The sequence below is a fragment of the Melozone crissalis genome, unplaced genomic scaffold (assembly GCF_028551555.1).
Source record: "Melozone crissalis strain CALT ecotype California unplaced genomic scaffold, PUWL_Pcris_2 ptg000033l_1, whole genome shotgun sequence".
NCBI lineage: Eukaryota > Metazoa > Chordata > Aves > Passeriformes > Passerellidae > Melozone > Melozone crissalis.
In genome coordinates this window covers 8,470,536-8,484,216 of record NW_026535811.1, presented here as the reverse complement: position 1 = coordinate 8,484,216, position 13,681 = coordinate 8,470,536, and the positions used below count along the sequence as shown (strand labels likewise).

Here is a 13,681-nt window from a genome sequence, read left to right as displayed (position 1 = left end):
TCTTTACCCAGTGTAGTGGGAACCTGCTCATCCCACAGCCATGCAACTCCACCCTGCTGTGAGGGGCAGCACCAAAAGCCTTCCTTAAAATGCAGAACTATACCCACCACCTTCCCTCAATCCACTAGCTGGGTGACCTTACCATACCAAGATAGCAAATTAGTTAAAAGAAATTTACCTTTGTTACTGTCTGTGCCTAATGTCTCCATTATTCTTTAAATATCTTTCAATAATACCCATTATTAACTTTTTCATCATTTTTCCAGCCCTTCTGTGAGGGCTAATGGTATCAGTTACAAAACCTGTAACTAAGTTGTGCTTTGATGCTGGTTTTTACTCTCTTCACTACAGAGACATAACTGTGCCTCCATTCCCACCCTCCCTCCCTCCCTACCATCCAGCATATGCCATTGCATAGCAAACTGCCTCTGTTTTGTACAGAAAGAAAAAGAAACTAATGTGTTGTAACACATTATCAATAATAAACCAATGTGGTAAAAAAAAACCCCAGATTATCCTATGATGTGACACAGTTGTAAATGTCCCATGGACACATCTGGAGCAGCCATGGGCACTGGGGCTCTGGTCCTAGTAGCTAAGTAGTGAGGAGACACTGCTGTGGTGCAGTGGTTTGAAGTTTGGTGTCTTCTCATGTTTAAATGTCTATTGCTACAAATCTGACAGCTCAGTCAGCTGAGCTTTTCTTATCCTCATTTATACTTTCCAGAGTATAAACAGAAAAAAATACCAGTTGATTTGCACTTTTTTAAAGCACTGTATTTGTGAAAGGGGTATTCCAGTGTCCCTTCCTGTCTTTCCCCCTCCCACAGAAGTAATTTTTTCCAACAAAGGAGGAGAATCCATGATTGTGTTCCCCCTCCAAACTCTATTCCCACACCAAACAATCAAACCCCTTTGGAAGACCTCCCCATGCTCAGAGCCTACACCCATCCCAGGTGCTGCTCTGTAGATTTCAGCAGAATTGAGTCATTCATGGCTGATGGGCTCTTACCATGGGACTGCATTTTTGGTTTTGGCCATCAGACTGTTTTTATTGAGATGCCACTTACACGTGCCTTGCCACAGGTCCATGGGGCTCATGCTACACCCTGCACTCTGAGGATGTGTGACACAGTGAGAGGCTGAGGTAAACCAGGAGCAAGTCTGGAGGCAGCCCCCTGTCACGACTTCAGCAGGGCAGGAATCCTGTCCATCCTCATTCCAACTGCAGTCCATGGCTTTATGGGCCTAACCAACACAGTGACAATGTGCTCCCAACAGTTTAAACATTGCCTGGCTTTTCCTCACACTCCTGAAGGGGAAGAAACAAATCCAGCAGCTCATAAAGTCAGATACAGCCCAGTTGCTAAGGTAACCCAGCTGATAAGAGCAGCCAATAGATAACACCAGGCACAGGACTCAACTGCCTTCAGATTTCAGCATGCTGTGGATTAGTGAACAAGTCTTTCAGTCCTAGAGCTGCTACAGAAAAAGACATCGGGAGCTGGAAATCTCAGGGACCTGCTCAGCAATGTATTCCCCCTAACAAGAAATATCTAGAATTGTATTAGTGAGTTTTAAGAAATCAATAGTGAGATAAATACCACCATGTCATTACCTTAATTTGGATGTTTCTAAGACAACCTCTATGTGATAAAGGTTAGGATGAAACCAATCCTGTTATAGTTGGATAGTCCCATAACTGCCTCTTGCACCTTGGGGAAGTACCTTTTACAAGATATCAAAGCCCTAAAATCCTTGATAACAAAACCTTCACAGTCTGAGGTTCACGGGGAGTAGAATTTCCAAACTGCAGAAGGGCTAATTTAATCTTGATTTAAACTGCAATTGTGTAAAAAAAAAAAAAAAAGAAAGAAAAAAAGAAAAAAGGAAAAAAAGGTATCTATTTTCATGCCACAGGGAGAGATATCCTTGGAGATAGTTTGTGGGGAACCAAGATTGACTACTGAGAAATAGTAAGCCATATATAGAATCTGCTTGCTAGAGTCCAAGTTAGGACTTGACTACCAAAAGTGTTGCAGCTTTAAATTAGCAGTTCCAGTAGGGAAAACTCTCCATTACACTGCTCTGCTGAACTCCCCCTTTGAGGGGAGTTTTTAATAGTTTTCATATTTTCACATGCTGTTAAGTAGATGACTACTGATGCCTGAGTTACTTTGTTTATCCCTTGCCTGGTGTATTTACAGGGGATGCAAACTTGCTTCTTGGTCATCTCAACATGATGACCTCCAGTTCTGACAAAGTTATGCAAAAGACTTGTGCACATTGTGTTGAGAAGATAGCTAACCACTATTCTCAAAATCAACTCTAGCCAATAATGAATAATATATGTGACCTTAATGAGTAATATAAAGATACTTTATGCCTCTGGCTTTGCTAGAAAAGTGTTAAATGGCCTCAGATGAAAAGATAATAAGACCTTCAACTTGAAATCCTTTGCTGTAAAAGGGAAAGTGCTTTACCAGTAAAATTAATATTTTGAAAAATGGTATTACATAAAAAGGTAGGAAAGATTAGTCAGCCAGTGAGTAGAGGTCATTGTTTTGTCTGACAGAAAGTCCAGAGCTTTATTGATCGACCTCCTGAAAAGAGAGCATTGCGTATAGCAGCAAGCAAAAACATTATTTTCTTTCTCAGCACCAAGTAATTGCATGCTGCATTTAAAACCACATTCAATCTACAACTAAGATTCATGAGGCTGTTAGGTGTCTTAAGTCCAGGGAAAAATTTTGTACAATATAAAACATCTGAGCTGGGAACAGAAGATGTTCTGGAGCACAGCCTAAGGTTTTAGTCAGCAGCCTACCAGGCTTCCCTAGCAGCTCCTCATCACCATCTCCCTGAAAATCACCTGCATCCAAGTGGTTAAGCCATAGGAAGTCAAGGCTCTTCTCACCAAGGTAAGCAGTTGAGTACTCAGCTCTGGCACTGGACTACTGGTAAATCTTTTCACTGCCCAGCCCATCAGTCATCCTCATCAAGAAAATGGATAATGCCAGTGATCTCTAAAAAGCCCCTTTGAAGAATTCATCTGCACTGATGTACATTTGCAGTTTCAGAGCCACATCTCACACCTTTCATGGTCTCTCTCACACTGAAGTGGCAGGCATGGCTGGTCAAGCACTTCCATCTTAACTATGGCAGTAAAGGTGAGGACACTGAGATGAAAAACACATTTATGATGACATAAAAAATAAAACACTTATTGGCAAGAGCTGAGAGATGGGTGGGAAGCAGGTAGAAAGCTATTTTCTTTCCAGGGGGCCTAAGTATTGAATTCAACAGCTCCAGTGAAGTTAACATCAGGCACGAAGCACGGGCTGTCTAAATGCTTGGTAGTAATCCAGTTTTTATCACCTATAAATTAGCTGTGAGCTCTTTGGAGGGTGTGTCTACAGTTCAGGGGCCATTACAATCCAAGCAGAGAAGCAGTGGCTTGTACCTGTGCAGCAAATGAGCCATGTGAGCTTTTACAATTAAAGGACTTGGGCACTGATGGAAGTACACTGGCCAATTTATCAGCAGAAATCTAATCTATCTAACCATGAGCTCTGTAATTCCCCAACCCTGGGCCATAAAACACTGCCCTCACCTGAACCAAAGGCTTGAACACACTCCAGGTTTTTCTGGCATTAAATAATTCACCAGCTATTTGAGGTATGCCACCTTTGCTTGTGGGTCTCAGCCAAAACATGTGCCTGAAGGTGAAAGCACCTAAATCTACAGGTTTAGCTTTTGGAAAACATTTTTCATGGCTACACATACTTGCCAAGCAACTGTGTTAGGCCAGATTTCCAAGGGCTTGGGCTCTGTTGCACTGCAAACCACATAGGGATAGATAGGATATGGGAATTACTGGGGCTGGTGTCACTGGACCCACTGCACAACGTGCAGAAACCAAAGATTCCCAACCATGTAAGAAAATTCCTAAGAGTAAAGTAGGAAAATTACACCACCGCATACTCTCCATATTATTTCTTACATTATTTCAGACTAGGGTTTATTCTTAAAGAATGTTTTCTTCTGGAAAATAAAAATTAACTGCCTTGATCTCCCAATAACACTTTCTGGGAAGGAAATCTCCAGTCATGAGACCAGTAGGGTATTTTCTCTGCCATAACTTTAAGCATATTTATTAACTTGCTGAGAATTTTGTGGGTAATAAAAATCAAAAGGAGAGAGACAAATGTCAGCCTGGCAAAAATGTCAAAGGATTAATTTCTGTAACTCATCCTTCTGTTAGCGAAAGGATCATGGTCCTTGCTGTGCTTGATCTTGACTAGATAGTAAGATATGTATCTTTGGAATTTAAAGTGGCAAATCTTAAGAAAACAGAAAATCTTCCTCATTAAAACTGAGGCAGCACCACATCTGTAACAAATTTAAGGCATGTAAGGACAAAAAAGAACAAGGTGTTTGTAGCTCTGTGGACAAGTGTAACACCTCACAGGAGCTGGGGATCACATCAGGTCACTGCTGACACAACTGCGTGGAATCTTTCTGGGTGTGGTGTGCATTTGCATCTCTCAAAAGAAATTGGTTACTGGGGTATTCAGCGTATTTCTGAAGTGGTTGGATTCCTCTTCCCCCTCTCCCTGTTTACAGTTCCCTTTGGAGTACAAGAAACATTTTCTGTAACCTCAGCTTCCTGATTCAGTGGTTGTGATGTCAGTTATTTACGATAACAAAAGTGAGACAATGCCTGTGGTTTGTGTGGGACAAAGCCAACCTCGTTTCTGTAAAAAGGGACAGTCCTGATGTGAGGAGCCCAGGAAAGGCTATGAAGTAGGACTCTGAGGTGGTATTTCATTAGTCCTGCCAGCTTCATAATGGCCTTGACACTGCATTATTTCAAAAGCCACTGACAGAGGGTTTCTTCATTTCCACAGGGCTGGACACTAATGTGAATGGAACTCTTGGAAAATTCTCTCGTTGCAGAGCAAGGCTTCAGAGATAGGTATCTTGGGAAATGAATGGATTGGTAGTGGGTGGAGAGGTAGCAAGTGCCAGGATGCAAATGTTTCAATAGCAATTACACATTCTGTGGTCACAGACAAGTCATTCTGCACCTCTGCTTACCTGTCATGAAACTCATTTATTAATACTGTACTGCCTAAGCCACAGATGTAGTGAAACTTGCACAATGCCAGTAAACTCTTGATGTCACAGAGTAGCAAAAGGAAAGAAGAAACCCTTAAAACAAAGCATGGTTAGTTATGAATGAAGAGCCCCAGCTCTGGTGTAGCCTGTAGAACAATGTCCCTTACCTGCTATCCTGCCGATGGGCATGGCGTGGTCCTCGGGAGGGGAGACAGACACCATGATGTGGTTCATGTAAGCTAACTCTTCTCGGTGGGACAGGTTGATGGGCTTCACATCCCTGTGCAGCCCATCCTCAGACAACCTCGGTGGTTTGAAATCGGAGTGCCTGGGGTTCAGTATCAAAGGATGCATGATTGGGCTGGGCATCAGCTGGATGACCCTGGTGTTCTCCTGGCGAGGGCTGGAGGGCTTCTGGAGCACCTCGGAAGGAGGCGGGCAGTGGTTGTTTTCTATTGGGGACACTGAGAGAGGATAGGGCTCCTGCTGGTTGTTCTCATGCTGGTGCCTTGTCCCTGGCATCCTGTCGGCCGGGGACAGGCGGCGCAGGGTGCTGTCCATGGGGGACTTGAGCGGGCGCTGGTCGGGGTCTGGCGATGGACGGTGGTTGTTGGTGATGGGCGACCGCGAGCGATGCAACAGTTCAATGGTTGGGGGGTTGTGGTGGACTGCTTCTGCAGATGGCCTCGGGGTTCTCTGCACAAAGCCATCTGTGGAGGAAAAAAACGGCCCCAAAATACAGATTGTCTGTTGTGATCGAGGTGTAGGATCTACTGCTGACGACTTGTAAATGTTTTTTATTTGTGTGATCAGTAAAGTTCTGCATAAATGCAGATAGTTATTATTTCTACACAGAATGAAAACAGTGAAAACCATCTCCCTCCACCACCATGTTAAAACAGTTCCTTGGGAAACACACTAAGAGAAATTCCGTTTTGAGGAGCTGAATGAATACTTGTGAAGAAAATGGGTTTCTGCACAATTTTTTTGAAATTCTTCCCCTGCCATTCATGCCTCTCTGTGTCATTGCTCTTACTACCATAATGAGCACTTTAAGGCAGAAGGGAAAGAAAAAAAGGGAAAATGTCTCCAGGAAAGTACTGGGTATTAAGTTTTAGATGGTAGAGGCTTAGGTCAAGGTCAAGAATAACTCAGTCTGAAATATGAACTGGGTTGTTTAAAAAGCCCAGCTGGTAGGAAGCTCTTTATGAAACCCTCTACTTTATCCCTGCCTTAATTTAAAGAGCATGTTACATCTTCATAAGGACATTTTCATCTTCTTCTACTTAGTCTGTAGTGTCTACTGATGGAATGCCCCACATAAGCACTTACATGTCTTCAGCAGGAGGACTTCTAGCAACACTTTTGCATGAACACACTTTCCCAGCTGTGATGCTTAACACTAGTAGGGAGATAAATCACTAACAATCCTCTCATTAAATTAAAATTTTTGCCAGTGTAGACTTTCAGGTTAGCTAAGGCCATCAATTTTGACTTGGGAAACTACTGACAAAGAGGAAAGTACCACCAGAGCTACAGTGACTAACAGGTTTTTATCAGAAAAAACAAAGATCAAATTTCAGTGCTGTTTGTTGAAAGCCTTGGGTGATAAGAGAAGGAAACTTCTGGGTACGTGTCAACAACTGAAACAAGTAGCTGCCTATTTGAGGCTGCCTGTTTGTTCACTCCATTTTCTCTGAATATGAAATTATTCTCTTGCTGCCTTGCCAAGGCAGTGATACCTGTTTGAAAACCCTGTTGAGGTGAAGACTGAAGGGCTCCTGCTGCTCTGGAAGCCAGGCAGGCATTAGGAGATGGATCAGCACATACTCAGGGCAAGACCTGAACAGGAAAAGCTCAGGTCCTGAGAAAATGCAGTGCCAGGCAGTGACACAGCATCTGTACCAGAACACCAAAGGCTACAGGAAAACCTGGAATTTTAGGCAGAACCTACATTGCTCTAGAGTACTTATTAAACACACCTGTGGCCCCAGACAAGAAAAATGCACTTGTAGGGCTGTTCAAGATACAGTGGAACAGCTGGAGGACATGAAACTCCAGAGCTATATATTGCTCTTGCTTAAACCCAAACAGTTTTAAATACAATCTGGCCAGCAAATGTGGGATAGCCCAAATGAAGATCAAAGAGGGAAAATTTACAACTGTACCTACCCTGTGTGGCTGTCTTTCCTTAAAGTCCCCTTTCTTTGCCACAACAGAAAGAAAATCAAATCCCAAATTTTACTGCGTCCTATCTTCTAGAGACCATCCACCCCCATCACTGTACATTCAAATGTACTGGGCTCATTCTTGGCCTGTAAATACAGACCAGAATATTCTGTTGTTTGTCCTATTTATTTAATGCCTTGGCTGAAGAGAGCACCTAACTTTAAAGTAGAAAGGAATGCTCTGCTGTGCTTTTCACCAAGCTCTCTGAAAACATTAGCTGGGAAACTCCAAACAGAGGTGTTCCTACCTGTCTGCTTCCAAACCATGGTGATGCTGAACCTGGACAGAGAAAATAGAGACCAAGGAACTCTTGGAAAAGCAGGAAGAGGAAACACCACAAATGGATACACACTAATGGTTCACTTTCCTTCAAGATCTTTTTCTTAAAGTACTTAACAAAAGAATCCCCTCATGGCCAAAGATGCTGTTTGCCATAAAACAATTCCAACTCAGCTCTAAGCAGCACTGCTACAAATGACCCTGAACAGAATAAAATCCTCATCACATTCGTTCCTTGGCACATCTGGTGATTGTAAGCTGAGCACATATGGTATATAATTTCAGGCAGCACTGGATTCACTCTGGATCTTCATTCCAAATGAGCAACAGTCTTTTCTTGAAGACAAAGCTGTGAAAGGAAATTCACCTCCCAGGAAATTTGCTGACCTACCCATGCAGGGATGGGTGGGGCTGCACTTTGGGAGTGAGCAATTGCTGGCATGACAGTCCCAAAGATTGGCACTCTGCTTAGCCTTGAAAGAAGGGCAGGGAATGACAGTGAAAGCTTCCTGCATGGCATCCCATGCAGTGACTCAGAGCTCTGTCAGAGGGACCACTGGAGATGAAGGTAATTCACTTTCCATTGCTCATCCCTCTGCAGGGACAGAGCCCATTCCAAGCCAATATCCTGAACTGCAGTCAATTGATTTCTAACAGCCAAACCCCCTTTGTTTAAGCCTAGTAAGAAACCACTAGAGGGAAAGCATTTCAAAGCAGGATCATAAGTATAATCCATTAGGAAACAGGCAAAAGAGCCAGAAGATGGAAAAGATCACTGCAGTAAAGAGAGATTGTAATAAAGACACATCACCTGTGAAGTTTAACCACTCAAAATGGGGCCAGGGTAAAATCTGTCCCCAATGTCACTGTCTGTGAGTTAGCCTGGGTTAAGTTCTGCTCCTTGCATTCATTCTCCTTTTGTAAGTAAGTTGTATTTTGCTGAGGCAAAATGAAAACTCAATTGTGAGAGTTTCTCCCAAGTGACTTTGTGAAACAGGAAGAAGAAGTAATGTCAAAATAAACAAATTCACCTGCCTGTAAATTTTTGGCATAGAGTTTTTTGATTGCTCAGTCTTGTGGCAGGCAAGCTGTAGTTTCTTTTGCTTATTTTGAAGCTCCTCTCACAGCAAACCAAGAACTAATTTTTGTCATTATAAAGAGAAGTTTTAAGTAATAGCACAGAGTTCTCTGAGAAAAGCAGTGCTGCTATCAGCAGCCAGAGTATTGTAAGGAAGAAATCGAAGTTGTTTCCTAATCACTAGATTGTAAAATACATTTTTTTAAATGACACACATGAGAAACCAACTGATTATCTCTGTGAAATCCTCTCTAGTCAAAGTTGCTCCATATGTTAAATGTAGGAGTGTCTGAGAGAGCAGCTAGTATTTCTGTTTGAAATTTAGAGTGGGAACACTCATGGGTGAAGGCCAAGCTTGAGGAAAATACAGATTTTGCTAATGGTCTGAATACAGTGGGCAACTGTCTCTGGCTCAGCTCTGCCAAGTGAACCTCAGCTAACCTGGAATATTTACACAGCTGTGTGGAAACACTTTGGAGTGTCCTTCTTCCACCTGCTGCTGTCCTGCTCTTGGCTCAGTCTCAGGGTTTTGCTGGTGCCATTTGACTCTGGCTACCTCAGACTGGCCACAGGCAACTTGTACAGGTCTGACAGCACCCCTGAATCTTCTCTTGCAATCCCATGTTGAATCCTGAAATAGACTCATGTCAAATAGGATAAGCACACCTTTTCTCCAGTGAGCAGAGACCAGGGTGACATCCTAACTCACTCATATTCTCTTCTCCTGTTTACTCAAAAAAGGAGTAACACTACTTTTTCCTCGATTTTTAAATTGAAAACTGAATTCATTTTTAATTGAAAAATATTCTTCTGCCTGATACTTTCGTGGAAAGGACTTCTGAAAATGTTTGAGTTTTATATTTTCTATGATATACCCAAGAAATCCAAGAAGTACTTCAGTATGTGTATTTTTAAAGAAATTAAAACCTCAATTTTCCAGTGAAAAGAAGCACACTTGCATTTTCCAGTAGAAGAAGCCCAAATAAGCAATTCCACAAACTTAACTATTCTTTTTTCATCACCTCTGAACTTTTTTCATCACTACTAGAACTAAGCAAGTAATTCTGATAGTAAAAATGAGAGAAAACCTGCAGAAGCCCACTTCTCCCACCAGGAATTGCTCACCCAGGCCAACAGCTGAGCCATGTGATGGGCTCAGTGCCAGGAGCTCTGGCATGCTGTCCTGACAGACTGCCAGTGAAGTGACTGGGAGCTGGATATTCCCCCCTGAGCCTGCCCTCCCTTGCCCTGCCAACAACTGCATTTAGCTGCATCTCCAGGATACTAAAAGTCCACAAAGCAACTTTGTCTACCTAACTGGGAGTGAGGAAAAATGAATCAATAGGGTCAATAAAATGCTCTGCTTTTTAATCTGTATCTGACATAGCTTTTAAAGGTGCTTTGGAAACAGAACAAAATAATAGGAGATAAATGGAGAAGGGCTTGTTGACTCACTAGACCATTTGATTGTTCCAAAGCTGTGGAGTCAGAGAGAGCAGAACAGCTTTATTTAAGTAACTTTGGGGCAAGAAAATGACATAATTCCTATTTGGCTCTGTAAAGGCAGCTCCTGTAAGAATGAGACAGAGTTACCTTCATCATGATTCTGGTGCAATATGACCTCTGGCTGAGCATGGATAGAGTTCCCAGGGTGGAAGAAGGGTGTGAAGAGCATCCGAGCTTTCCTTTGCTTCAGGATTTGCTGAAGGAGTTCATACAAAACATCACCTGAAAGACAAACAGCAGGAAAAAGGAAATGAAAATGTAAATAACTGATGAGAAGACTCATTTAGCCATCTGATGCATGAATTCATGGCTCCTGGGTGCTATTTTCAGACCCAGAAATGCTAGCAGTAAAATCCTGCATTTCACTGCTATGCAAAGTCCTCCTGTGAAAGGGAAAAAAGGCACATCACACCTCTGAGTGTGACTGTGGCAAAACAGAACAACATTCCCTGGCACCATCATTGCTGTATCTTTCCTTAATGGAACATAACACCACAATATCCAGGAGATCAGTGGACTAACTGCTTATTTTGTGCTTTTTATAAATTTCATCTTGCATGGATGACCTTATTCCAACATCTACACCAAACACATAAGGTACTTGTGCATTTGGTCTGGTGTAACTGGTTGTGCATTTCAAAGTGAAATTGCACATCACAGGCTAGGAAGTCTCTTGACTTTTCATTCTGCCAGCTCTTTTGTTTGTCACTGCTCATATTACAGAGGAACAGGCTGCAACAATTACATATTATCTGTAAACCAAATTAGTGAAGCTTCATTTAGGAAACCTTAGATTTTTTCTGGGAGAGTTTTCTCAAACATGGGGGTTTTTTCAGTAGTTTCTATGAGATTGTATCACTTGTACCTTGTCTGTATAAATTGCCAATATTCTAATTTGTGGGCAACTTGAGTTTCTTGCTGTGAAACAGTTAAAGTCATACTGCTTTCCATAGTTCTGTTTCCTTTATTTTTAACATCTAGGCTGCTTTTACTGTCTCAGCAGTGACTTTAGGGCATTTTTAAAAGGTGACTGCAATATCTGAAAGCCTAATTAAAAACAAAGCCTTGAGCACTCAGTTACATGAAAGTCTAAAAAGTGATTTTACCACATAATTTCCATCACTGAATGCAACAGTGGCATCATCATAAATAACTAGTGCTGTAACACTCAGAGCAATAAGGTAGCAAATTTGTGCTTCTTTTGATTAACTGGACAGACTAGTGAAAACATCCATAAAGCTGTCTGTGTTTTTGGGATTTTTTTTACCTAATGAAATAGCTGAGATTTCTGTATTACCCAGATGCAGCAATGTTAAGATGGTGAAAAATGTTTTGTACTCTCTCCCTCCTGGGCAGCCCTGAACAGAACAGTGTTGGAGCTGTGAGCCCCTTTCTTGGCAAGACTGTGGGAGTGATGCCTTTCTCCTGCTTTAACCATCAGGGGAAATGATACAGCTTTCATGTGGCCTCAGTCTGGAAAAACTTAATGCCTCTGTGGCAAACATTATTTCACAGTTCTTCAATTTCACGTACAGTTAATTCTGGGAAATGCTGAGCTAATGTCCCTTCACCTACAGTTATCTCAACTTTTAGGGACTGACTCAGATAACCTCCATGAGGTTTAATTACCAGTGGGGAATACCTGGAGGGAAGGAAGAGACAAAATGCAAGGGAGGAGGCCTTCAGCTGGGTTATTTCATTCCAAATTCAGCTTAACCTTCTGAATAAAGTGAAATTTTGCAAGTCAAAGGCTCTTCTCTGGGAACACTCTATTTCCAGCCTAGAAAGATTTTTAATCCTGCTTATTTCAAGTGCCCTTACAGCACACAAGAACATAACTTGCAAGCAGTAAGGGGAGTTGCAGACAACATATATAAAGGTGTCCCTTGCTGTCCTTGCCCACATCCCTGCTTTCAATACTCTTTTTGCTTCAAGCAGGGCTAATTTTTACACCAAGTGGTGTACCAGATTAAAAAAAAAAAGGGACAAAGAAGGAGACTTTTTAGGCATTAGTTCTCACTAATGTATTACAGTGACAACAGACATTAATGTTTGGGCTCTTCCATACAAAATTCATCCTGGATTTGAAGCACATCCTTAAAAAACTTTATATATATTAAACATAAGCAACAGTTTGTGAGGCAGATTCTGCAGGAGGATGGTTGTGGAGAGTGGCCAAGTAGGTTGGTGCAGAATCAGCCCCACAGTTTGGTTATCAGCTGGTTCCCAGCAGCACCAGCTGTACTCCTGCACCTTGTGAGCCTTGCACTGGAAGCCTCCTCACAGCAATTCTGTCACCACTTGGTCCAAGCTCTTTAATCACCTACAGTGATTGAAGTGCAAGCCTTTCTATTTAACAGGAGTACCTCATGTGGTCACAAAAAACAAAGCCCACAACTCATATTTAAACATCCCTGACAAAGGAGGGCAGAGGCTTACTCTGACTGTGTAACTGGAGCAGACAGACCACGGGGGATACAAATACAGGCAGGCAACACACACATTTCTAAATCTCCTTTGTGAATAAATGAAGACATCATTTGAGCAATAGGCAGGCTGATTCACACACCTGTCTGTGCTGTGCTGAGGGCTGGACTCCAGCACATGTGAGAATATGGTAAAGTAAAGCAAAACCCACAGGAGCTGTTAAACAGAGGCAAAGTCCCCAAAGAAGGAGTTTTGCAGTCACTTTTAGCAGCACCTCAGCCAAGACAACTGGGAGGCAAAATGCTAATACAGGCTGCTTAAAGAGGCTGGAGTACTTGATTGACTTGCTGCTAGAGTTGGGTCTGTGAACAGATAAGCCTTTACAGGAAGAGCTGGAAGTCACAAAATGCTGCCAGAGCAGCTCGCTTTCTGGGAGCTCTGCAGGGAGTTTTAACTATAAACAGGTTGGATGTTTGGGTTTGAATTTGCATTCAAATATACCTACAACTCAGGTGTATCAGGATTTCCTTCTCTCTTTGTCCTTTTAGTCCTTGTCTCATACAAATGTCTCTGTCCTCCCTTTCCCCTCCCTTTCCCAGTCCACCTCAGCAAATGGGACCATTTCCTCCTCTCCAGCTTTTGCTGCAGCTTTCTCTCTCTTTGCAATGACAGCTTCTGTGAGTAATCCTCACCTGAATGAGGGGACCTGTATCGAAAGTCCTCTTTGGTCAGGAGCAGCAGAGCTTTGCCGTTCATCTCGAAGGTGCTGCTCTCAATGGGCCTCAAGGAAAATTCCTTCTCTGCCCACCGGAGCCACTGGGCCACATCTTCCCTGCTCCAGTAAACTGGCTGCAAACCTGGGCAGAAAGAGAGCACAGTTCTGTTACCAAACTGAGACAAGGCACAGGAACAGGCAGACATCACTGAATCCCCCCTTGCTCCCCACAGCATAACCTACAGAGTCTCAGGGCAAAGGGAAGGAGAGCACTGTCAGGTTGGTATAGGATTACTCCAACCACTGGACTGCGAAATACTTTGGCA

At 42.6% G+C, this 13,681-nt stretch overlaps 1 protein-coding gene across 2 annotated transcripts in view; it reads right to left on the bottom strand.

Annotated features, from left to right (window-relative positions):
- ETV6 (ETS variant transcription factor 6) overlaps positions 1-13,681 on the bottom strand; it is a 121,029-nt gene that overhangs the window by 14,521 nt on the left and 92,827 nt on the right. For both annotated transcript variants that reach the window (XM_054282009.1, XM_054282010.1), the window contains 3 exons: positions 13,333-13,497; positions 10,301-10,435; positions 5,289-5,831 (listed from right to left, as the gene is read on the bottom strand). In XM_054282009.1, the coding sequence (XP_054137984.1) occupies positions 5,289-5,831; positions 10,301-10,435; positions 13,333-13,497 (843 nt within the window). The remainder of the gene's footprint in view (positions 1-5,288; positions 5,832-10,300; positions 10,436-13,332; positions 13,498-13,681) is intronic.